This window comes from Schistocerca gregaria, chromosome 2 (genome assembly GCF_023897955.1).
Source record: "Schistocerca gregaria isolate iqSchGreg1 chromosome 2, iqSchGreg1.2, whole genome shotgun sequence".
Classification (NCBI taxonomy): domain Eukaryota; kingdom Metazoa; phylum Arthropoda; class Insecta; order Orthoptera; family Acrididae; genus Schistocerca; species Schistocerca gregaria.
Genome location: NC_064921.1, coordinates 245374989 through 245399065, shown reverse-complemented (window position 1 = coordinate 245399065; position 24077 = coordinate 245374989). Strand labels below are relative to the sequence as shown.

Sequence of the window (24077 nt, the reverse complement as noted above, 5' to 3'; positions counted from 1 at the left end):
GTGCATGAGAAGCCATTGAACTCATCTTATGTGACTGTGTAGTGTGGATTCACAAGCACCTTCATTCTGAGTCCATTTTTCTGTGAAGAGAATACACCCAAAGTGTCTGTCAGTTGTACTGTGACGTCTGCCTGCTCTACAGATCTCTTTATACAACATGTGATTCCTGATTTGGAAGAACGCAATTGTGTAGAAACCACTGCTTTCATGCAAAATGAGGCAACACCTCATGTTGTTCACCCAGTGAAGGATCTGCTTAATGCAACCTCCTACGAATGTGTTATTTCCAGAAGTTTTCCAGATGCATGGTCTGCAAGATCACCTGATTTGAATCTATGTAACTTCTGGTTCTGGGGATATCTAAAAGGACATGTTTATCAGGGACATTTTGGGTATCTACCTGAACTGAAGACCAGTGTAAATAAAGACATTGCTCAGATTCCACCGAATTGTTGCAAGCAGCTGTTGATCACATCATTTTATGGATGCAGCATTTCATCAGTGTCTCCACTGCTAATACTGAATAAACTGTGTATGTGTTGTTGTTGTTGTTGTTGTGGTGGTGGTGGTGGTGGTGGTGGTGGTGGTGGTCTTCAGTCCAGAGACTGGTTTGATGCAGCTATCCATGCTACTCTATCCTGTGCAAGCTTCTTCATCTCCCAGTACCTACTGCAACCTGCTTAGTGTATTCATCTCTTGGTCTCCCTCTACGATTTTTACCCTCCACACTGATATCCAACACTAAATTGGTGATCCCTTGATGCCTCAGAACATGTCGTACCAACCAATCCCTTCTTCTAGTCAAGTTGTGCCACAAATTTCTCTTCTCCCCATTTCTATTCAGCACCACCTCATTGGTTATGTGATCTTTCCATTTAATCTTCAACATTCTTCAGTAGCACCACATTTCGAATGTTTCTATTCTCTTCTTATCAAAACTATTTGTCATCCATGTTTTACTTCCATATATGGCTACACTCCATACAAATACTTCCAGAAATGACTTCCTGACACTTAAATCTATACTCGATGTTAACACATTTCTCTTCTTCAGAAACGCTTTCCTTGCCATTGCCAGTATACATTTTATATCCTCTCTACTTCGATCATCATCAGTTATTTTACTCCCGAAATAACAAAATTCCTTTACTACTTCAAGTGTCTCATTTCCTAATCTAATTCCCTCAGCATCACTTGATTCCTTATCCTTGTTTTGCTTTTTTTTATGTTTGTTTATTCCTCCTCCTCAAGACACTGTCCACTCCATTCAATTGCTCTTCCAGGTCCTTTGCTGCCTCTGACAGAATTACAATGTCATGAGCAAACCTCAGAGTTTTTATTTCTTCTCCATGGATTTTAATTTCTACTCCAAATTTTTCTTTTGTTTCCTTACTGCTTGCTCAATATACAGATTGAATAACATCGGGGATAGCCTACAACCCTGTCTCACTCCCTTCCCAACCACTGCTTCCCTTTCATGCCCCTCGACTCTTATAACTGCCACCTGGTTTCTGTACAAATTGTAAATAGCCTTTCACTCCCTGTATTTTACCCCTGCCACCTTTATAATATGAAAAAGAGAATTCCAGTCAACACTGTCAAAAGCTTTCTCTAAGTCTACAAATGCTAGAAACGTGGGTTTACCTTTCCTTAATCTCTCTTCTAAGGTAAGGGTCATTACTGCCTCGCATGTTCCAACATTTCTACGGAATCCAAACTGATCTTCCACGAGGTCGGCTTCTACCAGTTTTGCCATTCATCTGTAAAGAATTCGCATTAGTATTTTGCAGCCATGACTTATTAAACTGATAGTTTGGTAATTTTCACATCTGTCATCACCTCCTTTCTTTGGGATTGGAATTATTATATTTTCTTAAAGTCTGATGGTATTTCACCTGGTTCACACACCTTGCTCACCAGATGGTAGAGTCGTGTCAGGGCTGGCTCTTCCAAGGCTGTCAGTAGTTCTAATGGAATGTTGTCTACTCCCGGGGCCTTGTTTCGACTTAGGTCTTTCAGTGCTCTGTCAAACTCTTCATGCAGTATCATATCTCCCATCTCATCTTCATCTACATCATCTTCCATTTCCATAATATTGTCCTTAGCTCTTGATATTCATACAAGTGGTTCTCTTTTCTCCAAAGCTCTCTTTAATTTTCCTGTAGGCAGTATCTATCTTACCCATGCGGAGATATGCCTCTGCTTCCTTACATTTGTCCTCTAGCCATCCCTGCTTAGCCATTTTGTACTTCCTGTCCATCTTATTTTTGAGACGTTTGTATTCCTTTTAGCCTGCCTCATTTGCTGCATTTTTATATTTACTCCTTTCATCAGTTAAATTCAGTACCTCTTCTGTTATCCAAGGATTTCTACTAGCCCTCGTCTTTTTACCTACTTGATCCTTCACTATTTCATTCCTCAAAGCTAACCATTCTTCTTCTACTGTATTTCTTTCCCCCAATCCTGTCAATTGTTCCCTAATGCTCTCCCTGAAACTTTCTACAACATCTTTTCTGTCAGTTTATCCAGGTCCCATCTCTATAAATTCCCACATTTTTGTAGTTTCTTCAGTTTTAATCTACAGTTCATAACCAATAGATTGTGGTCAGAGTCCACATCTGCCCCTGAAAATGTCTTACAATGTAAAACCTGGTTCCTAAATCTCTGTCGTACCATAATATAATCTATCTGAAACCTTCCAGTATCTCCAGGCCTCTTCCATGTATACAGCCTTCTTTCATGATTCTTGAACCAAGTGAAGCAGCAGTTAATGTTAAAATCATAATGATGACTTTTTCACTTGTTTGACCTTTTTTGGCCACGTCCCGTCCCTAATCCATTACGTAAGGAAACATTTCTGTATGTCTTTCTTGTATTTAAAGTGTGACTACAGTTGGAACCAATTTTTTTCCAGTGTAAATTAGTTCCACGTTAATGCATTAGAATGTTTACCAAGTTTTGCAGCCATATAATTACAGCCCACACTGGACCTTTGTAAGTAGCTGCACTTTATTTATAACCACCCAGTACATTATCGGTGAAGTAGTACACTGTTTGCATTTTAATAATCCTGCTTTAATAGCTTCTTTCTCTGAAATGTCTCATTTATTTGGTGATAGGTACTTGAATTTTTGGGTTTTCCCAGTTTTTTACGTATTTAGTTTTCATTATCTTGAGGGTTGGCTGATTTCCAGCTTGTTCTCTCAGCAATTCTGTCTGTCTAGTGGCTGTTTCCACAGAGTCTGAAAAAACAGCTAGCTCAGCTCCAGATGCTAGACAGCCTTTTCGTAGATTAATGTCTCACACTCAAAGAAGGAAAGAAACCCTACACTTTCCTCATGGTGCAGGGTGGGCAATGCTATATTGCCAATGTGGGTGGGGACTGAGTGACTTCCGGCATAAGAAAGTCATCCTCTACCACATGCCAACAGCCTTTCAGGTTAGAGGCACAGGGCACTCACTTGCCCTTGGTAAAAGAAAACATCCCTAAAGGTGGAGGAACAAATGAAGTCAACAACATAGACTTCCAGAACCAGTAATCCAGAAAGTATTTTGGATTAGCTGAAACACTGCCAACATCACAACAAAATCCTTTTTTAACTGTAAGGCATCATTGAAAGTTGAATTTGGAAAACATCCTTTTTATTACAAGGAGTACAACTTTGCTTCCACCGTTTGCTGGTAGGTGGCGACAACGGTAAGTAGTGGGCGAAAGAAACAGATCGCAGATGTCAGGCAGTTAGCTTGGACCTCAGTCAACATAACCTCATTCAAACTTTAGTTGATTTGTGTCTGTATAATAACGTTGCTCGTGGTTGAAAATGTCAGTCTACGAGCCTAATTCTCGTAATTTGTGGGAGGTGTTGCTGTTTTGTTTCAATATAAAGAAAACAGTAGCTGAGTCTCATTGAATGCCCTCAAAGACATAGGGTAAGGACACTATTAGTGAAAGAATGTGTCGTGAGTGGTTTCAACACTTCAAGAATGGTGATTTTAATGTCATAGACTGGTATAGTGGTGGAAGAGAGAATGTTTTCGAAGATGCAGAATTGGAGTCATTGCTGAGTGAAGACTCATGTCAAACTCAAGAAGAATTGGCACGATTGGTGCAAGTGACACAGCAAGCCATTTCAGAATGTCTCAAGGCTATGGGCATGATTCAGAAAGAAGAAACTTGGGTCCCGTGTGAGCTGAAACCAAGAGACGTTGAACGGTGTTAGTGTGTTTGTGAACACTTGCTTCAGAGGCAGAAACGGAAGGGATTTCTGCATCCCATTGTGACCAGAGACGAAAAATGGGTTCATTACGATAACACTAAATTCAAAAAATCATGGGGATATCCCAGCCATGCTTCCATGTCGATGGCCAAACCTAATATTCACGGCTCCAAGATGATGCTCTGCATTTGGTGGGACCAGCTTGGTGTCAAGTACTATGATATGTTAAAACCTAGTGAAACAATCACAGGTGCCCATTATCAAATGTAATTAAAGTGTTTGAGCAGAGCATTAAAAGACAAATGGCCGCCATTCAGCGAGAGGTATGATAAAGTGATTTTGCAGCATGACAACACTCAACCCCATGTTGCAAAAGAGGTCAAAATGTACTTGAAAATGTTAAAATGGGAAGTACTACCCCACCCGTCATGTTCTCCAGACATTGCTCCCTCTGACTATCACCTGTTTAGATCAGTGGCACATGGCCTGTCTGGCCAACACTTCCGATCTCATGAAGAAGTAAAAAATTGGATAGATTTGTGGATTGCTTCAAAAGATGAACAATTTTGTTGACACGGCGTTCGTGCCTACCTGAAAGATGGGATAAAGGAGTGGCCAGCAATGGGAAATACTTTGAATGATACATGTGTAACCAATTTGTTTCATTAAAGCCTCAAATGTTTGGGAAAAAATGGCTGAAGCAAAGTTGTACACATTGTATTATTGTTATTTTTATTATTATTATGATTATCATCTTACAATAAATATTCTGTATTGTTTCACCTGATATTGTGCATTTTGTGTATGATTATGAAGTTCTACCAAGAAATGACCAGAGAATCAGTTAGCATAATGTGTATTGTATGGGAAATGTGTGAAACTTAAATGTAAAAAGGTATTATTTTAGTAGCTTTATGAGTAAAATAACACACACAAATGATATATTTGATTACAACAACAAAAAATATTTGAACAAAGAATTGAGTGACTGAAGATGTTAATACTGGTTACTGATTGGAAGCTTAATTGAATATTGTAGCTTATTTACATTATTCATGGATCCCACTCAGAAAAACTTGTGGCTTTTTGCTGTTAGTAGTTGCAGTAGTAGTAGTAGTAGTACTAGTAGATTTACTCATCCGTGGATCACTTTTACAATGATCAGATAAGATTAATACTTGTTGTCATCTAGAAATTCTTTTAATGATATTGGAGATGTCATTGTATTAGAGTTTCAGAAGAAAACAGAACATAATTCATATTAAGAAATTTTGTTTTAGGGACTCTCTTTAACTTCCTCATGCAGATAATTGTTTAGATTTACTCCTTGGTCAAAAATGCTGTTTTGAGCTATATTGTTTCTTGGTAAATGTAAGTTCAATCTAGGTCTTGTTCCATGGTCAGGGACAGAGATATACATGCAGTAATAATCAAGGTTACTTTTTATTCACATACGTGACTGGTAAATGTACTCACATTGTGTAGTTAAAATGTCCTATGTTTTGAATCGATCTTTACAGTGTGTTCAATTACTATTTTTTGTTATTTTTCTTATGCACCTTTTTTGTAGTTTGAAAACTTTATTCATATTTTTCGTTATTCTTCTGCAGAAAAGTATTCTGTAGCTAAGAACTGGGTGTACATATGGATAGTATGTAACCAAAAACAACCGCTGGTTGTTATACACTGGTGCCAAGACTGTGACGGCATTCGTGCTCAAATGTCTTTGTGTAGTCACACCACTTTGACGAAGAACCAGTATTCGTTTCTCGAAATTTTGTGTTTGTTACACAGTCTATAGAGATTCCATCTAGATGCAATTTGACAGTGTCATTGTCCATCTTAAGACTGAAACGCATGGCATTTGATTTCTTTTATATATGTGCCGATGCACACCATGCTTGAACTCTTACAGGAATCAGCAAAATGCTGTGAGGAATGAGGATAATGAGCAAGGTGCACTACATTAGTAGTGTGTGATTAAGTTGAGAATTCAGGTGTGATGGGAGGCATGCTTGGGTAGTCTGCCAGTTGTGATGACTGCTGTGTCTGGATGGTGCAGTAGTCAGCACATTTGTCTAGTAAGCAGGAGAACCAGGTTTGAATCCTGGTCTGGCACAAACTTTCAATTTTCCCATTGATGAGTTACATTAGTGCCCCGTGGCAGCTAATTTCATTAATTCCTTTGTGTCTTTGAACGTGTCAAAAGAGCAGACACCACATATAAATAATTAAGGTGAGGACAACCATTTGATCATTTCAGTGGAGATTCACACTGTACTTGAACTCTTATGGGAATAGTTGAAATTCTGTGGGTTATGAGGATAATGGGCAAGGGTCTCTACATTAGTAGTGAGCAGATATGTTGAGAATTAAGATTGACAGGAGGCATACTAGGGTAGCGTATGCAGTTGTAATGATCACTATGTCTGGATGGTGCAGTGGGCAGCACTTCTGCTTGGTAAGCAGGAGACTTGGGTTCAAAAACTGGTCTGGCACAAATTTCCAAGCTTCCCCATTGATTTACATCAGTGCCCACTGGCAGCTAATGTCATTAATTCCTGTGATTTGATTTTTTTATTTTAAATGAAACATTACTGTAAATTGACCAGCTGTAAACTTCCTGAGAGTGTCATTTGCTTTCTCTGCAATGACTCCTCTTGGTTTAGGTTATAACTAACTCCACTTACACAGTTATTACTACTTAATAAGTTAAGGCCACTTCAAAGAGTTAGTTTCTATGTGTGTGCCTCATTGCTTCCTTCTTTATCAACCACTGTCCCTCCTTTCATTTCCATGCATCCACCATGATGTGGAGAGTATATTGAGAATGGCCCCAGTCAGAAAGATGAGGGTGGCAGCAGTTGTTGCTACAGCACTGTTGAGAACAGTATAGATGTATCCTACACATTTTATGTTACACTGCATTCAGTGCTTACATTTATATGGTCATAACCCTCTCTACAGTTGGCACTGTGTGATTTGAGCCCACTGCTGTATTTCACTCACTATTTCTCAACACCCCACAAGTGGATATTAGTTTAGCTAAAATATTTATTAAGACCAGTAAACTTCGGTAGATATATCAACAATGTAGATTGTGATTTAACGTAAAGAAGACATTTTGAATTGCAGACAGTTACAATTAAAAGACAGTTATATAAACCTTTTGGCCACAGCCCCCACAGTACCAGAGAGACACCACCATTCATATGCACAAACAAGCACACCTGATGCACACATGATGCCAACTCGAGTATCAACTTGGAATGTCCGACATTCCGGCCCGAGATGCTGGAGTTGACAATCGTGTGCATCAGGTGTGCTTGCTTGTGTGCATGATGGTGTGTGTCTCTGTTTTTAATGATGAAGTCTGTGGCCGAAAGCTTTATGTAAGTGTCTTTTATTTGTGCCTGTCTGCAACTTCATGTGTCTTCTTCACCGTAAGTAGCAGCCTGCCTTTTCCTACATTGTTGACATAACACCTGTTAATGTCTTAACATCCCTGTCAGTGCTATAATAGAAATGTACCTTTTATGAATTGTCTATCTACTTACCTAATATGTAAAGCAACCATTATACAATATAGCCGCATTGATTAGGACTTACAGAATTCTCCTTGTTGTACAGGAATACTGTTTATGTGTAAAGGATAGATCTGTCCACAGTATCTTATTACTCAAGTTGCTTATCCTTTTTAGTAGCAGAAGTAGCGCAATATCATATATAGGAAATTTATTCATGATACATATTCTACCCTTGGACTTAATTTAAAATAATCCCTTCTGCTGATGTATTCAGATCTTAACATGTCACTTTTGTTGTCATCGATTGCTGTTTCACAGGATCAAACTACATGGTCATTGGTCAAAGTGTCCATTTAATATTGTGAAATCATGAGATGTGAAAGTAACTTTGAAGATATTCAAATAAGTGTTATAAGGCCATTATTGATCATGGTAGATCAATGCTGTGGTGCTGATTACAGATGATGCTTGTAGGAAAGTCATGATAAAATTGTGAATTGATACTTGGTGCAGGGACTGGCAACTGATCTTCAACATAAGTAACTGTCACAAGTTTCTCATAGATAGCCATAAAGAACCATTAATTTTAAATTACAGGCTTGGCACTCAAACACTGCATAATCTAGGAATATGCTTCTCGAAAGACCTCAAATAAAAGATCATATTAAAATAGTCTTAGGAAAAGCAGATGGCAGGTTGAGATTCATTGGAAGTATCTGTCATCTTCAACAGCCATGAGAATCATCTCATTTTTTGGGTCCATGGAACGAAAATCTGATCTAATCTTAAGGAAATCTATTTGAGCCACGGAAGAGTTTCGTTTATAACATCTTCGTAGAACTGGGTATTAGAACTGCTGAAAAGTCTGGGATTTTTACCATATGCTGTTAATAGAGGGCATAGAGAAGGTCCAAAGAGGACCAGCACATTTGATTACAATTCATTTACTAGGTCTTTTACCATCATAGAGACATCATCAAACTACAAAGGCAGACACTGCAAGGGAAGTTTACTGTTAAACACTAACCACCACCACCACCATCTTCTTAGAATGCACACACTTCAGATTTTAATGTCCCGTCGACAACAAGGTCATTAGAGACGGAGCGCAAGCTCGAGTTAGGTAAGGATTGGGAAGGAAATCGGCCGTGCCCTTTCAAAGTAACCATCTCGGCATTTGCCTGAAATGATTTAGGGAAATCACGGAAAACCTAAATCAGGATGGCCGGAGACGGTATTGAACCGTTGTCCTCCCGAATGGGAGTCCAGTGAGCTAACCACCGCGCCACCTCGCTCGGTATTCTAAGAAGAGTTAGGCAACATAGGCTGATGAGGCAAAAAACATTATGATCATCTGCTTAGTTGCATGTTGCTCTAGCTTTGGAATGCAGTATAGCTGCAGTTCTATGTATCATTGATTCAAGAAGTCCTAGGTAGGTTTCTGAAAATGTTTCAACAATGTATGACACATGCAGTTCCACTGTGCATCATCATAATTGTAACAAAATATGTCAGTAACTAACCTGTATTGACTCATTTTTCTATTATGCTCATCAAATTGCTTTGATAAAGTTCACCAGGCAAATTTTAACCAACTTTTGCACTAACAATTTGAGTCGTACTACTATCAGATTTCACAAAAAAAACTTCTTATTTCCCCATAGGATCAGAAATATTCATTACCTGGCATCTTCAAATAATCAGTAATTGTTGTCAATCAATGTCCTCAAATCCTTGGAGAGTCAAGTCACAGAATAACAGGTAAGAGTATTAGAGTACACAGTCTCACAATTTTAGTTTTCATACAAACAAAACACATTGTCACTCATCAGATCCAGCCAAGTCCGTTCTTTCATCAAGCCAAAACAAGGCCGGTGCCTAGAAAACCTGTACACTTAAAGTAAAACACATCGAGTATCTCCAGAGGCACATCCCATATAAACTGCTTATAAACAGAATTGTCTTTGTGACTTCCCATTCCCTCTAATCAAGTGAATTGTATCACCACCAGTCTCTCTGACTCTAACATTCAAAAAGCAGAACTGCCGAAAACTATGAGGCACATTCAGAAAGTAAGTGTAGTGTGATGATAAAGAGCTGTGGTCTTTTGTTTGTTGAGGGTTGGCAACACTAAGTGGCAATGAAAGATCTGCTGGCCATATCGAGCATCACAGGAACATGGGAGTATGTAAACTCACATTGTAGTGTTCAGTTGCATGAAAGATGCTTCCTACTCATGCAAAGTATAACACCTATTGAAATTTTTTCACAAAGCAAAGTGATTCATGGTGGAGGTGTTATGAACAGAACAAGTGGTTTTAAGTGGCTATTGCGAGTTTAGTGGAGGCAGAACAAAAGTTTGTAATGAACAGAGGAGTGGAAGGCCTTCGCATTTGACTGATGAGCAGGTGCAAAAAATTGAGGAAATTGTTTGTGAAGACTGCCGAGTGACAGTGGATGAAATTTCTACAATGTTTCCACAAGTCTTACATGAGACACTCACATAAACGCTGGGTTACCGGAAACTGTGCACGAGGTGGATTCTAAAAACAGTTGACAGAGCAGCACAAGAAAAATCAGATCAGTAGCACCCACAAGTTCCTTGAGCGACTTGAATTGTAAGGCGAGGATTTTCTAAGCTCTGCTGCGACTGTAAATGAAACCTGGGTGGCTCATTAAAAGCCTGAAAAAAAAGTAGTCACTGTGATAGCCTCAGTGTTTTGGGACAAAAGGGCATCATTTTGGTCGAATTTCAGCTACAGGCAGAGACCGTCAATGCACAACCATCTTCTGAGAGCCTGAAAAAATCTCTAGAGGAGCATTCAAAAGAAAAGGAGGAGAATGCTGATGAGAGGAGTGTGCTTGTTGCACCACAACACCCATCTTCACACAGATTTAGCCACACCAGGGAACCCTTGGATTCACATGGCTGGAATTTTTTTGTAACCCCCCCCCCCCCCTCCCATTCCTTGACGTGGCACCTTCATTATGATCTTTTGGTTGGGGTATTTCGAACCACTCGACCTTTTCCTTGACATGGCACCTTGTGATTTTTATCTTTAAATTTTCAATGATGAGCATGTGCAGAATGAGGTTCTGAACTGGGGGAAGTAGTTGGTGGGAGAGTTGTTAGAGGAGGGCTTAAGAACCTTGTGCCATGGCTCACCACATCCACTGAACAGAATGGCATCTATGTGGAAAAATAGCCCACGAGTTTGTCAATGATATAATATATATTTTTGGAATACACTCTTTCTAAAAATACATTTAAAGAATTAGTGCATTTACTTTTTAAACATGCCTTGTACTATCACATCTACACCCTACAAAAAGCAACCTGCCAAGTGCATACCATAAAACTTATTGTCTGACTCCACACTTCTCAGCTACAAACTTATTGAATGAGATAGCAATTGAAAATAACACCCCATTCCAAAACATGATATGTTACATAATATACAGTATGTCTAATGTGCTTTGAGCAGCAGCTGATTAATTACACTAAGAGCATTGTACTGGTTGAAATCCTAGATGAAACTGCACTATACAAACACAGTTTTGTCAGTTATTATTTCCATGAATATCACAAATAATCCAAAAAGTTCATAGCAAGAACATCATCTTTAAGTTTGGTTTCATCTGTGTCCCCAATTGACCTTTTCTTCTTCCCCTGCCACCTCTCTTTTCCTCTGGACACACATTTGGAAGGAGTAGATTTAAATCCCCACCTGGCTATCCAGATTTTGGCTTTCCATGGATTCTGTGCATTTATGAAGGTGAATGCTAAGATTGTTCTTTTGAAATAGATGTGGCCAATTTCCTTTCCCATCCTTGTCCTCTTCATCTAGCATTCTACCTTTAATGACCGTAACAGCAGCAATGCAATAAACCTTAATTCCCATCCTTTTCCCAAGACAAACATTTAGCCTTTCGGTAATTCAACTTACATGTAAAATGATCAGCTGGTGCTCAAAAATTAACATTCTTAAAAAGATTCTTTGACATGGAAAACCTTCTGTCACTTAGAGTAACCTAGAAACCTCTGCGAAATCATTTGGTGTGTGCCAAGAATTGCAGAAAAATGTGAAATTTATTCGTTGATGACGACAAATTTTTTTCAGAAGCTGTATTAGATGTATGAAAACTGCCTATTCATGACACATGAAAATTTGTGCTGGAGTAGAACTCTAATCTGAATTTCCCACTTATCGCGAGTGATCACCTTTACTACTTTGGCTACCCAAGCCCACTCCCTTGACCGACCCAAACTCCCACATGCCACAAACAATATCAGCATCTCCTAATGCTCACATATCATGTGATTCCCACACAGGGATAATGAGGCTACAAGAAATTAAGATCAATGTTGTTGTTATTGCTTTTGCCAACAAGGCTTGTAGCATTGATATAATTATGCAATGTCTGTTTCTTGAGACATAAATTAATAGTAAATATTATGAAATTTATTCATTGATGGTGAAGTCTGTATGATCAGCTGTATTAGGTATAGATAAACTACCTATTAGTGACACATGAGTATTCATGCCGGACCAGGACTTGAAAACAGATTTTTCACTTACTGTGAGCAGTCACTTTAACCACTCTGGCTATCCTAGCATGCTCCTTGGACAAACCCAAACCTCCATAAGCTACCCACAATGTCAACATTCCCTAATGCTTGTACATTACGTGATTTCCACACAGGGAGAATGAGACTACAAGTAATAAAGATCAATATTATTATCATTATTTTTGCACATTGAGGCTTGTAATGTTGAATTAATTTTACAACATCTGTTTTTTTTCAGACATGGATGTCTGAAGAAACAGACACTGTAAAATTAAATCAGTTTCCAAAAAGCCAATTTCACACTAACTTATGAAAATCCAACTTGTGTTTGTGTTTGTGCTTGTTAACAAATAAAACAGGGTAGACAGGGTAAACTTTGCACAGGTGGACAACTGAACAATTCTAATGGTGTCAATTACAAAAAATTGTGCTCTCGCAGTGGTTCTTTTACAAATGAAACTTAATGTGTGTGACAATTGATTTTGAAATTAAAATATGGATTGTCTGTATCACACCTACTAAAAATCATTTCTGCAGGCTAAAATATATATAGTTACAGAAAATATCTTTTGGGGTAGGGCAATTTACATTGTCATAAGGCAACATCCATCTTGTTAATTTTAATTGAATTGTTGTTGTACATTCATATATTATCAAAATAACTAAATGTGCATATGATACAGTTAAGAAATCAAAAAAGTGTATTATTCAGTCTTGTCTTAATGTTCGGGATTTGTTCCAAAACTTAATATGCTTGGTGATATTTCGTATATTTGAAGAAATAAAACTGACACTGTGCTTTGGACTCCATCTCCCAAGGAAAAAAAAAAACTGTATGACTCTTGGTTGAAGGTACCAGAAAACCATCTGAATAGCCATAGCCATAGCCATAGCCATAGTCATAGTTAAGTCACCATTTTTGCTCTACAGTGACAGCTCACAAAAAAAGCTGTGTGTGTGTGTGTGTGTGTGTGTGTGTGTGTGTGTGTGTGTGTGTGTGTGTGTGTGTGTGTGTTCAACTCATACTTTACCTACAACAAAATGGAGAGGGCACTTCATAGTGGCCAGCCCACAAAGCATGTAGTCCTTGTTGATTATAGTTAGCCATTTTCCAGCTGCTACTTTGATTGTCACAATTATATAACACCTGTGGTGATTTTGAAACCAGTCTAAGCATTATAGATGTCCCACCTGCAAACAGTGATTCCATGCAAGAATCTATTTATTTTAGTGTTACTGGTAGATTGTATATCTAGAATGATGGAAAATCTAGGCATATGTAACATAATCATCTTCTGAACAGATTTGCCCATAACTTGATCTTCTCAAGAGGCTTGCCTATAGCTCAGTCTTCAGAAGGGGTTTGCCTATAACTTCATCTGATTAATTCCTCACAAGCTATCAGTCATATAAAATAATTGGACATTTGATGAAGCTGTTCGTTTCTCATCTTTAAAGAACACATTTTCATTCTGTTGCTGAAATGTTAGATTGTAACAGTGTGGTACGTGACTTTATCAAACACTGCAGGATTCTTTCTAACCTTAGTATGAACAAAAACATTTTACTAGAGTGAGATTTTTTTTTGTCAGTGAAGGGTGACCACTGTGTGAATAACAGTTTTATTTAAACAGTCAGGGATCTAAAACTTTATACAAATGACGTTTTCAGATTTGCATATAATATACACACAGATTTATGACTCGCTAACTCACATGATACTCTTAATTTATTTTAACAATTTGAATGTTGTTTATTTCCTACACAGCGAGTTACTTCAAAATCTCAAGATGGACTGTATAAATTTGAAACACATCATTTGTGTAAAACATGCAATTGCCAGGTATTAAAATAAAAATTGTGTTCACAAAAACTGAGTATAATGCTGCCAACAATTTCCTGAATGTAGATATTCAGCTCTTTGCAAAAGAAGAGCTTCTAACTAGACGAGGAGTTCAAAGCACTGAACACATCTGGGAGAGCAGCTTGGTGCAGCAGAATTTTTACTGGTAGCCAACTGAAATTCTGTTCTCTCCTGTAGAGAAATAGCACTGCAGGGAATTGTCACAGAAAGTATTGGCGGGTATTTACCCGTCTTCAGAGTCTGCCTTCTTTCAGTAAATCAAGCTTGTACCAGACCAGTGCCGTAGTGGGCTGCTACAAGACCTGATTGATTGTGAACTTCCCAGGAAGTTCATTTCTTTGTATTGTAATGCTTTAAAAGACCCGGACTTGAATGCACATATTTGACCTTTAAAGATTATGCTCTTCTGTTTTAACACTCCAGCTGCATCACATGGATTGAATCAGTGCTTCACACCCTTACTTTTCCACACTCCACACAGGTTTGCTTGCTTACCAAGTGTGACTGGCATCATTCAGGAAAAGAATGTAATGAAGAATAACCTGATCTCAGCATTGGTGTATGCTTCTAAAATAAAACTTTGACACTATAGCAGAAAGCATTCTAAACTGAACCACTTTTTCTTATGGAAACAGAATACCAGAATGGGTATTTTTTGCTTTAGCTGGCTATACTCTAACACAGATTCATCTAAGTCACTTTCCCTCAAAGTAAGTATGTATATGAAGGACGATTACCGCTCACTGAATAGAAGAGTTGTTGAACAGCAAGCAGGCATGTAGAAATGGACATTAACTAGCTAAACATTTAGGTAAAGTCCTCCTCTAGTTTAAGTGATAACAAAAATAATAATAATTTCCCTTAAAGTTCAGTTGGTTAATACTAACATTCAGTGCAACAAATGAGATTGGAAGATCGGCCTTCAATTTAAGTTGCCTAAAAGTAGAGCAAGTGCTTAGAACATGTTGTTACTTTGGATCAACAAGTTAAAATTTCATAGAGTTAGAGGGCTCCTTGCAGCAACCAATGTTAACTCTGCCACCATTTCCACGGTGGTCAGAACATTAAGAGGAGTCCAAGGGGTAAAAATGAGGATTGTCAACTCGTGGCTTTGGTTAAGTCTGCAAACACTGAAGGATCCTGATAATTTCTGTTTTTTATGCACTAAAACTATTATTATAATCTTATGATGGAATTTCATTCTTTTCGTGTCTTGTATACCTGCTTATGATGTGTTATGATCTTCCAAATAAAAAAAAGCAAAAGCTGAAAGCACAATATGACTGAATACAAGCATACAATGTGCTACTGAAGAAGCAGATAAAACAATTTAATGTGTGATACAAAAGAAACATAAGTTGCTGGTTGGTTGGTTTGTTTGTTTGTTTTTAAGCTATGTTATTCTGTTGCTAGTATGTTAAATAGTGATGGATCTGTTGAAGTAGGTTTTGGGATATCAAGCTACTGCCAAAGCAAAGCAAAGTATTCTCAGCAAATAAGAAAATTTGTGCTCGCCCTACATTTTTATTTTGCTGAGACACAGGACAGGAATTTGTTGCAGGCTACACCAAACCAATCAGAAGACTGATGGTTCAAAAGGCATACAGTTACTTGAAAGCTTGTGAAATTATCTTTCCTAAGAATACTTAACTGCAATTAATCAGAAGTTCCTTATTTGTAAACGTGATCGACTGATGACCATAGATGTTAAGTCCCATAGTGCTCAGAGCCATTTGTAAATGTGAGCATCTTTTACAGCAACTGATAAAACTTAAGGAAATATTGGCAAAAATAGGTGTAAATGAAAACTCTGTAAAATCAAAATACCAATAAAAAAAGAAATGCCAGTAAAACATTGTGAAAATGAAATGTCAATAAATTGTTTTACTGTCTTGAATGTCATTGTTATTACTGAATAACTTGTGTTAACTATTTGTATCACATAGTGCACTGGTGTTTGAAGCTTAAAATTTCCTTAAAATACAAACAGAAATACAGAATTTCTGTGCCTGTCTATTAGTCAAACACAACACATTTCAAAGTTTACTCCATAATCTCCTGGTGGCACTTGCTCAAAATGCATTGATTTATACTCAGTTTGCAAGCAACAAGAACAGTGAATGTTTCGAGTTCTCTTTAAGTTTTATCACAGTGAGAAATTGATCCTCATTTTGACTAAAACTTTCCTTGTTGCTGCTGCTATACACAAAATCACTGATTTTACTGGTTTTTAGAAAAAAATTAAGCTGACAAGAGATATTTTAAGTTAGTCAAAGGCAATTTCAAGGGACACAGAGGACAACACCCCTGACTACCGATAAAATTGCAGACAGGAATTCAATTTGCTTCAGACATGGTGGATGTATAGCCACTCTATGAAATGTAAACTTGTTGCTTCAAATAAGCTTCTAAATGTGTAACTATCACAAGAAAATTTGTTTTACTTTACAATTATTTGTTAAAAAAATCTTTGTATGGAATTGCAGCAATCTTAACAAAGTTAAAAGAATTAAAAAAAGTGATTTTCCCAATTTAGACTGCTATCTTGCAACAATCTACAGTGTAACAACAAATATTTCAATCACATGATACAGATGTGCGCAGATTAGAAAGTATGTGGGAAGTATATCAGGGTTGCCTATGAATGACAAATATCATATTCATGACTGTAAGTTGAATTGGTATGATAGTCACACTATATTTAGTCTAAAGTGGCCTATTAACATAGAGGAGTAGTTCATAAATAAATTTAACAAAACGTGTACGAAAGTAAGAAAGACTACAACTCACTACTTCCTATTCAACCTCATTTAGGAGGCAAGAACCAACAATTGCAGATACAATTGCTACATTGCACCTATTATAAAGCTTCTCTTATGTACATAGTTTTGCATGTGGGCACTGAATAAGTTCAAAAATATTCTGGTTTGGGAACTGTGCAGGCAGGAAAAAATATACCAGGCAGTACATTTACTACCGTGTGATGCAAATCAGTAACAATCCTAAAAAAGCGTTATCATCATCACACCTCTGATCTTGGTTAGTGGTCTGGATGCTGACTGATCAGAATGATCCATGGACATTGAGATACGCTTGAGCAAAACTAACAAGTATCTCCTTCATCACTCCAAGATCTAGAGGCAGTAAGTTTCAAAATTACTGAATATCCACTGTGTAGCTCTGACCTTCCATATGCATTTATGCCTCATTTACGAAACTAATTAAAAAAGCATTGTAACAATACAAGAGAAGGAAAGTTGCTACTCACCATACAGCGGAGATGCTGAGTTGCTATAGGGACAATAAAAAGATTCAAATACTCATAGCTTTCGGCCATTAAGCCTTTGTCTCTGTCTCAGAGAGAGTTTCAGCTCCACCTGGATTTTCCATTGTTTAAAGAACATTGATCTTTTACAGATGAAGAGTTCCTGAAGGCATGATATGGTTGATGAATGTACTCAGCTGGCAGGAAACACTTGGAGTAATTTTATGACAGGCTTTATGGCATGGAGAGGTACACTAGATATAGCAAATTATTTAGAAATATCATTTTTACAGTGACACCTCAAAAGATGAAAATTGCAGTGAACTTAGTATCAGAGGAGCTTCTCTTGTGCCCCATCATGGGTTACACATAATCGGCATGTTCTGAGAGCACTTTACAAAAGTATTAATGTGTATACAAGTTGGGAGCATTCTAAACAATTGTTGTTAATATGTTTTCTTCTTTTACTACTGAAGAATACATTAAACCACATTGTTAGCTGGCCATAAAATTTGGAAAGTTATACTACTCTTATTAATATTGTTTACATGAAAAGCTTGTTAAAAGCTTCGAATTTGAAAACAGAGGTCTTCTGATATAAATTTTCTTTGAGGACTAAAGTTTTACAATGGATATTTGATTTGAAAGTATTAGAGAAACCAATAACTGTAAAGTTCTGCATTATGAAATTTAAATGTAGTACTGTAGACCAGCAACCATCACAGTCATTAAGATATCACCACGTGGTGGTATTTTCTAAATTAATTTCGTTCTTGCAGTAGCCCATGTTGACTTATCAATATTTATTTGAATTATTCTTGTGCTGGTGGCATTTCTGTAGCTAACCAAAGATTTGTGTAATAATGCTTGATATCAGTATGATTGTTAATTGCTTTTATTGTGTAACAGTACTCACCTGTTGTGATGAAACACTAAGTAATAAGTTTTAATTTTTACAGACAGAGAAGATGATAGAGATCAGGAAGATCAACCAGAAACAGATTATTCAAGATCAGATTTTGAAAATGACAGTGATGTACCAAGGAGTCCAGGGAGTACAGCAAGCACAGATTCAAAGAAGAATGCATTACGTCGGATGGTGATGGAAGTGATATTTGGTTCAGCATCTGCCAGCCAAATGGAGCCACAGTTAGCTGTTTCAAATGGCTTTCGCAGTAGTCCAGACAGCCCAGATGATGATTCTCAAGACAGCAGAGAAGACAGTATGGAAGGTAGCACAGGAAATGGCCAAGAGGGCATGCCAGAAGGTGATAGAGTGGGCAGTCCACGAGGAGATAGAGATGGCAGTCTGGATGACCTTCCAGAAGATGGCCCACAAGAAAATTCTGAGTGTCCAGAGGATGCTCCAGAAGGTAGTTCTGATGAGAGAGTCACACTGCCGGAGGAAGAACAGGCCGGAGAAATGGTAGTGGTTCACAGTGATAGCAGTAGCCAGTGCAGTAATCGATCAGGTGTCGAACGGCGCAAGCAGCCTGTAAGAACGAGAATGTTTGTGCGACATGATGACTTCATCTACGACGGCCCCTCGGGCAGTGGTGCGACAGTCTCAAAGAAGGTAGTTAAGTCTCAGTCACAGCAGCAAGTTGATGACTCGGCAGTGGACAGAGTGCCAAAGATGACTCTTGTGAGAGTGGGTGGGAGTGTATCCAGTACTGAGACAAGTAGTGCGTCCAGTACCAGTGCATGGCGTACCTCAATAATGGCTGTGACAGAAAACCGTACAGCTGCCAACACTAGCAGAACGAGTGCGAACTTACCTCCACGGAAAGCTGCAAAAGTGTCAGAGTCTCTTGAGAAAAACAGTTTAAAGTAAGGAATCTTACAGAGAGTGAGAGAAAAAAATATGATAACCTCATTTTCAAAATGGTGTAAATAGGAAACTTGTTCCTTTGCACCATTTTTTTCCATCTACATCAGGTATTCAGTTCAAATTTCATGTTTCACTTGAAATGAGAACATTTTCTATGGTAAGTGCTGATGATAACTATAACTGAGTAAGCTGAGAAATGTACTTTTACGACATTTGTAACGATGCTGCGTTATGTGCTGTGAAATTGTAAGAGAAAAGGCCAGGTGCCTCTATTCCTGTTCCTTGTACCTGTGTACATAATTGGTGCTCAGTGTCCAGTGTGCCATGTGCTACCAAGAGTTGTGGTCAAATTGTAAATTTTTAATTTTATTCAATATTCAAGGTATTTTTTAAGTGAGCTGAGAATGTAGACAATTGTTCAAGACTAAGTGTGCCTGACTGCACAGCTGATGAAGAGTCATATGATGGGTGTTTTCTTAAATGTTCTGTCTCGTGTTGTTGTTTCTGAAAATCACATCACTTATTGTAAATTTTGTATTTTGAGTACACTCTTGTTGTCAGCAATTGGTGTATCATTAACTGTCGTGATTCTCTTTGTGTTAATTCAGTTTCCTTGAATTTTTATGATTGGTGTTTCACTTAAGATGTTACGTATGTGATAAATCATTCATCAATATTTTTATACAATATTTTAAAAGGTTTCTGTATTCTTCTTTGTACTGTGAGTTTCTGTGTTTGCAGTTTTCATGAATACATCTTGTAATTCAGTGGAAACGAGTGTCACAATTTATTTAATTTTTTTGTATATTATGTTTAATGCAGTCATTTCTATTTAAAGTCTGAAATGATTTTTGAATAATTATTGTATGTAATCAACCATGATATTTTGATAAAAACAATCTAAGTTAATCAGTTTTGTATTTATCATGTTTAAATCCACTCCCACCTCATCGTATCCTGCAGAGACCTATTTACTGTGATGGTATGAGTTACTTCGTGCTTCAGAAGCTGAATAATGTGGACTCATAAAGATTTTACAGAAAAGTGAAAGAACTTGTTTAAAAACAAATTATTTTGGTGAACCACATCAAAAGATTAAAAATCAACTTATTTGATAGTGGGAAATCAGGTTTCAGTATGTTCATAACAGTAAAACAGTAACAGTTCACAACATTATTGAAAACTACCAGTAGCTATTTAATATAGATCTCTGTGGTTCTGCAGACAAATACAAGTTAGCAGTTGAGAAATAAAAACAATGTGACTATAAACAATGATGGAAATGAAAGTGGAATTTGCTGGATCTGGTGATCAACTAGCTCACAAACACAGACAAATTAAAGAATGACACAATATGGAGTGTTTGGCAACATTCTGCAATTAAAACTTAAGCAAATTTGGGGTTATTAACTAACACTATTAGGCAATATGCTAGTATAATGTTTAGAGGTTTCAGTTTACAATTCTTGGGACATTTTAGAGGGAAGAAAGATGTAGGATTCCTCCTCCTACTTGTTCAGTTTGCTTCTGCTACATGTAATTTTTATTTAGCTGAACTTGTGTGTTGTTATACTAGTTCACTCATACTGTAAATTATAAAATCCACTTAAACAGAAATGAGAATACCTAACATTCCAGGATGATGATGATTATTATTACAAAATCCTATAATGGTGGAAAAAATTGTTTTGGTGCTCATTGTATTCCCAAACTAACTATCTCATCAGTATAAATTGGTTTTCCATTTAAAATGAAGTTTTGTCACTGATGTTCAACATTAGTGTGCGTTAAAATTGTTGACTTGGCCCATTTTACACTCATAAAATTCTTCATTCTGGAATTGTGTATGTTGTTCACTTACAAAAATGTGGTACTGCAGGCTCTTATGAATGATTAATAAATTAATACATGAAGCATCAGCATTCAGTTACATATTCATTTATTCTATGCAAATACTGGAAAATACACAGTAAACAAAAATTATAGTACAAAAGAGTCATGGGTCTTCATTGTCTGCAGCAGGGCAAATATTCACAGCACTGCTAGATGGTTGGTGATAACTTTTGGTAACAATAATGGAGAAATAAATGATAGGAGGTGCATCAAGTCTTTCATTTTCTCATGTAAAATGTTGCATGGTTCAGAATACTTCAGTTGTTGTCGTTGTGGTCTTCAGTCCTGAGACTGGTTTGATGCAGCTCAACATGCTACTCTATCCTGTGCAAGCTGCTTCATCTCCCCGTACCTACTGCAACCTACATCCTTCTGAATCTGCGTAATGTATTCATCTCTTGGTCTCCCTCTATGATTTTTACCCTCCACGCTGCCCTCCAATACTAAATTGGTAATCCCTTGATGCCTCAGACCATGTCCTACCAACCGATCCCTTCTTCTGGTCAAGTTGTGTCGCAAACTTCTCTTCTCCTCAATACTATTCGATACTTCCTCATTAGTTATGTGATCTACCCATCTAATCTTCAGCATTCTTCTGTAGCACCACATTTCGAAAGCTTCTATTCTCTTCTTGTCCAAACTATTTATCGTCCATGTTTCACTTCCAGACATGGCTACACTCCATACAAATACTTTCTGAAATGACTTCGTGACACTTAAATCTATACTCGATGTTAACAAATTTCTCTTCTTCAGAAACGCTTTCCATGCCATTGCCAGTCTACATTTTATATCCTCTCTACTTCGACCATCATCAGTTATTTTGCTCCGCAAATAGCAAAACTACTTTACTACTTTAAGTGTCTCATTTCCTAATCTAATTCCCTCAGCATCACCCGACTTAATTCGACTACATTCCATTATCCTCGTTTTGCTTTTGTTGATGTTCATCTTATATACTCCTCTCAAGACACTGTCCATACCATTCAACTGCTCTTCCAAGTCCTTTGCTGTCTCTGACAGAATTACAATGTCATCGGCGAACCTCAAAGTTGTTATTTCTTCTCCATGGATTTTAATACCTACTCCAAATTTTTCTTTTGTTTCCTTTACTGCTTGCTCAATATACAGATTGAATAACATCGGGGAGAGGCTACAACCCTGTCTTACTCCCTTCCCAACCACTGCTTCCCTTTCATGCCCCTCAACTCTTATAACTGCCATCTGGTTTCTGTACAAATTGTAAATAGCTTTTCGCTCCCTGTATTTTACCCCTGCCACCTTCAGAATTTGAAAGAGAGTATTCCAGTTAACATTGTCAAAAGTTTTCTCTAAGTCTACAAATGCTAGAAACGTGGGTTTGCCTTTCCCTAATCTTTCTTCTAAGATAAGTCGTAAGGTCAGTATTACCTCACGTGTTCCAGAGTTTCTACGAAATCCAAACTGGTCTTCCCCGAGGTCGGCTTCTATTAGTTTTTCCATTCGTCTGTTAAGAATTCGTGTTAGTATTTTGCAGCTGTGGCTTATTAAACTGATAGTTCGGTAATTTTCACATCTGTCAACACCTGCGTTCTTTGGGACTGGAATTCTTCTTGAAGTCTGAGGGTATTTCGCCTGTCTCGTACATCTTGCTCACCAGATGGTAGAGTTTTGTCAGGATTGGCTCTCCCAAGGCCGTCAGTAGTTCCAATGGAATGTTGTCTAGTCAGGGGGCCTTGTTTCGACTCAGGTCTTTTAGTGCTCTGTCAAACTCTTCACGCAGTATCATATCTCCCATTTCATTTTCATCTATGTCTTCTTCCATTTCCATAATATTGTCCTCAAGTACATCGCCCTTGTATAGACCCTCTATATACTCCTTCCACCTTTCTGCTTTCCCTTCTTTGCTTAGAACTGGGTTTCCATCTGAGCTCTTGATGTTCATACAAGAGGTTCGCTTGTCTCCAAAGGTCTCCTTAATTTTCCTGTAGGCAGTATCTATCTTACCCCTAGTGAGATAAGCCTCTACATCCTTACATTTGTCCTCTAGCCATCCCTGCTTAGCCATTTTGCACTTCCTGACGATCTCATTTTTGAGACGTTTGTATTCCTTTTTGCCTGCTTCATTTATTGCATTTTTATATTTTCTCCTTTCATCAATTAAATTCAATATTTCTTATGTCACCCAAGGATTCTTACTAGCCCTCGTCTTTTTACCTACTTGATCCTCTGCTGCCTTCACTACTTCATCCCTCAAAGCTACCCAAACTTCTTCTACTATATTTACCTTATGCTCTCCCTGAAACTCTGTAGAACCTCTGGTTTAGTCAGTTTATCCAGGTCCCATCTCCTTAAATTCCCACCTTTTTACAGTTTCTTCAGCTTTAATCTGCAAGTCATAACCAATAGATTGTGGTCAGAGTCCACATCTGCCCCTGGAAATGTCTTACAATTTAAAACCTGGTTCCTAAATCTCTGTCTTACCATTATATAATCTATCTGGTACCTTTTAGTATCTCCAGAGTTCTTCCATGTGTACAACCTTCTTTCATGATTCTTAAACCAAGTGTTAGCTATGATTAAGTTGTGCTCTGTGCAAAATTCTACCAGGCGGCTTCCTCTTTCATTTCTTAGGCCCAATCCATATCCACCTACGTTTCCTTCTCTCCCTTTTCCTACACTCGAATTTCAGTCACCCAACACTATTAAATTTTCGTCTCCCTTCACTATCTAAATAATTTCTTTTATTTCATCATACATTTCTTCAATTTCTTCGTCATCTGCAGAGCTATTTGGCATATAAACTTGTACTACTGTAGTAGGTGTGGGCTTTGTGTCTATCTTGGCCACAATAATGCGTTCACTATACTGTTTGTAGTAGCTTACCCGCATTCCTATTTTCCTATTCATTATTAAACCTACTCCTGCATT

At 37.7% G+C, this 24077-nt stretch overlaps 1 protein-coding gene across 3 annotated transcripts in view; it reads left to right on the top strand.

Moving 5' to 3' along the window:
• The window catches only part of LOC126336778 (uncharacterized), a 53732-nt gene extending 33549 nt beyond the window's left edge, over window positions 1-20183 (top strand). For all 3 annotated transcript variants that reach the window (XM_050000794.1, XM_050000793.1, XM_050000791.1), the window contains one exon: window positions 18403-20183. In XM_050000794.1, coding sequence (XP_049856751.1) covers window positions 18403-19277 — 875 coding nt within the window. In that variant the 3' untranslated portion in view covers window positions 19278-20183. The remainder of the gene's footprint in view (window positions 1-18402) is intronic.
• Window positions 20184-24077: the final 3894 nt, after the last annotated feature.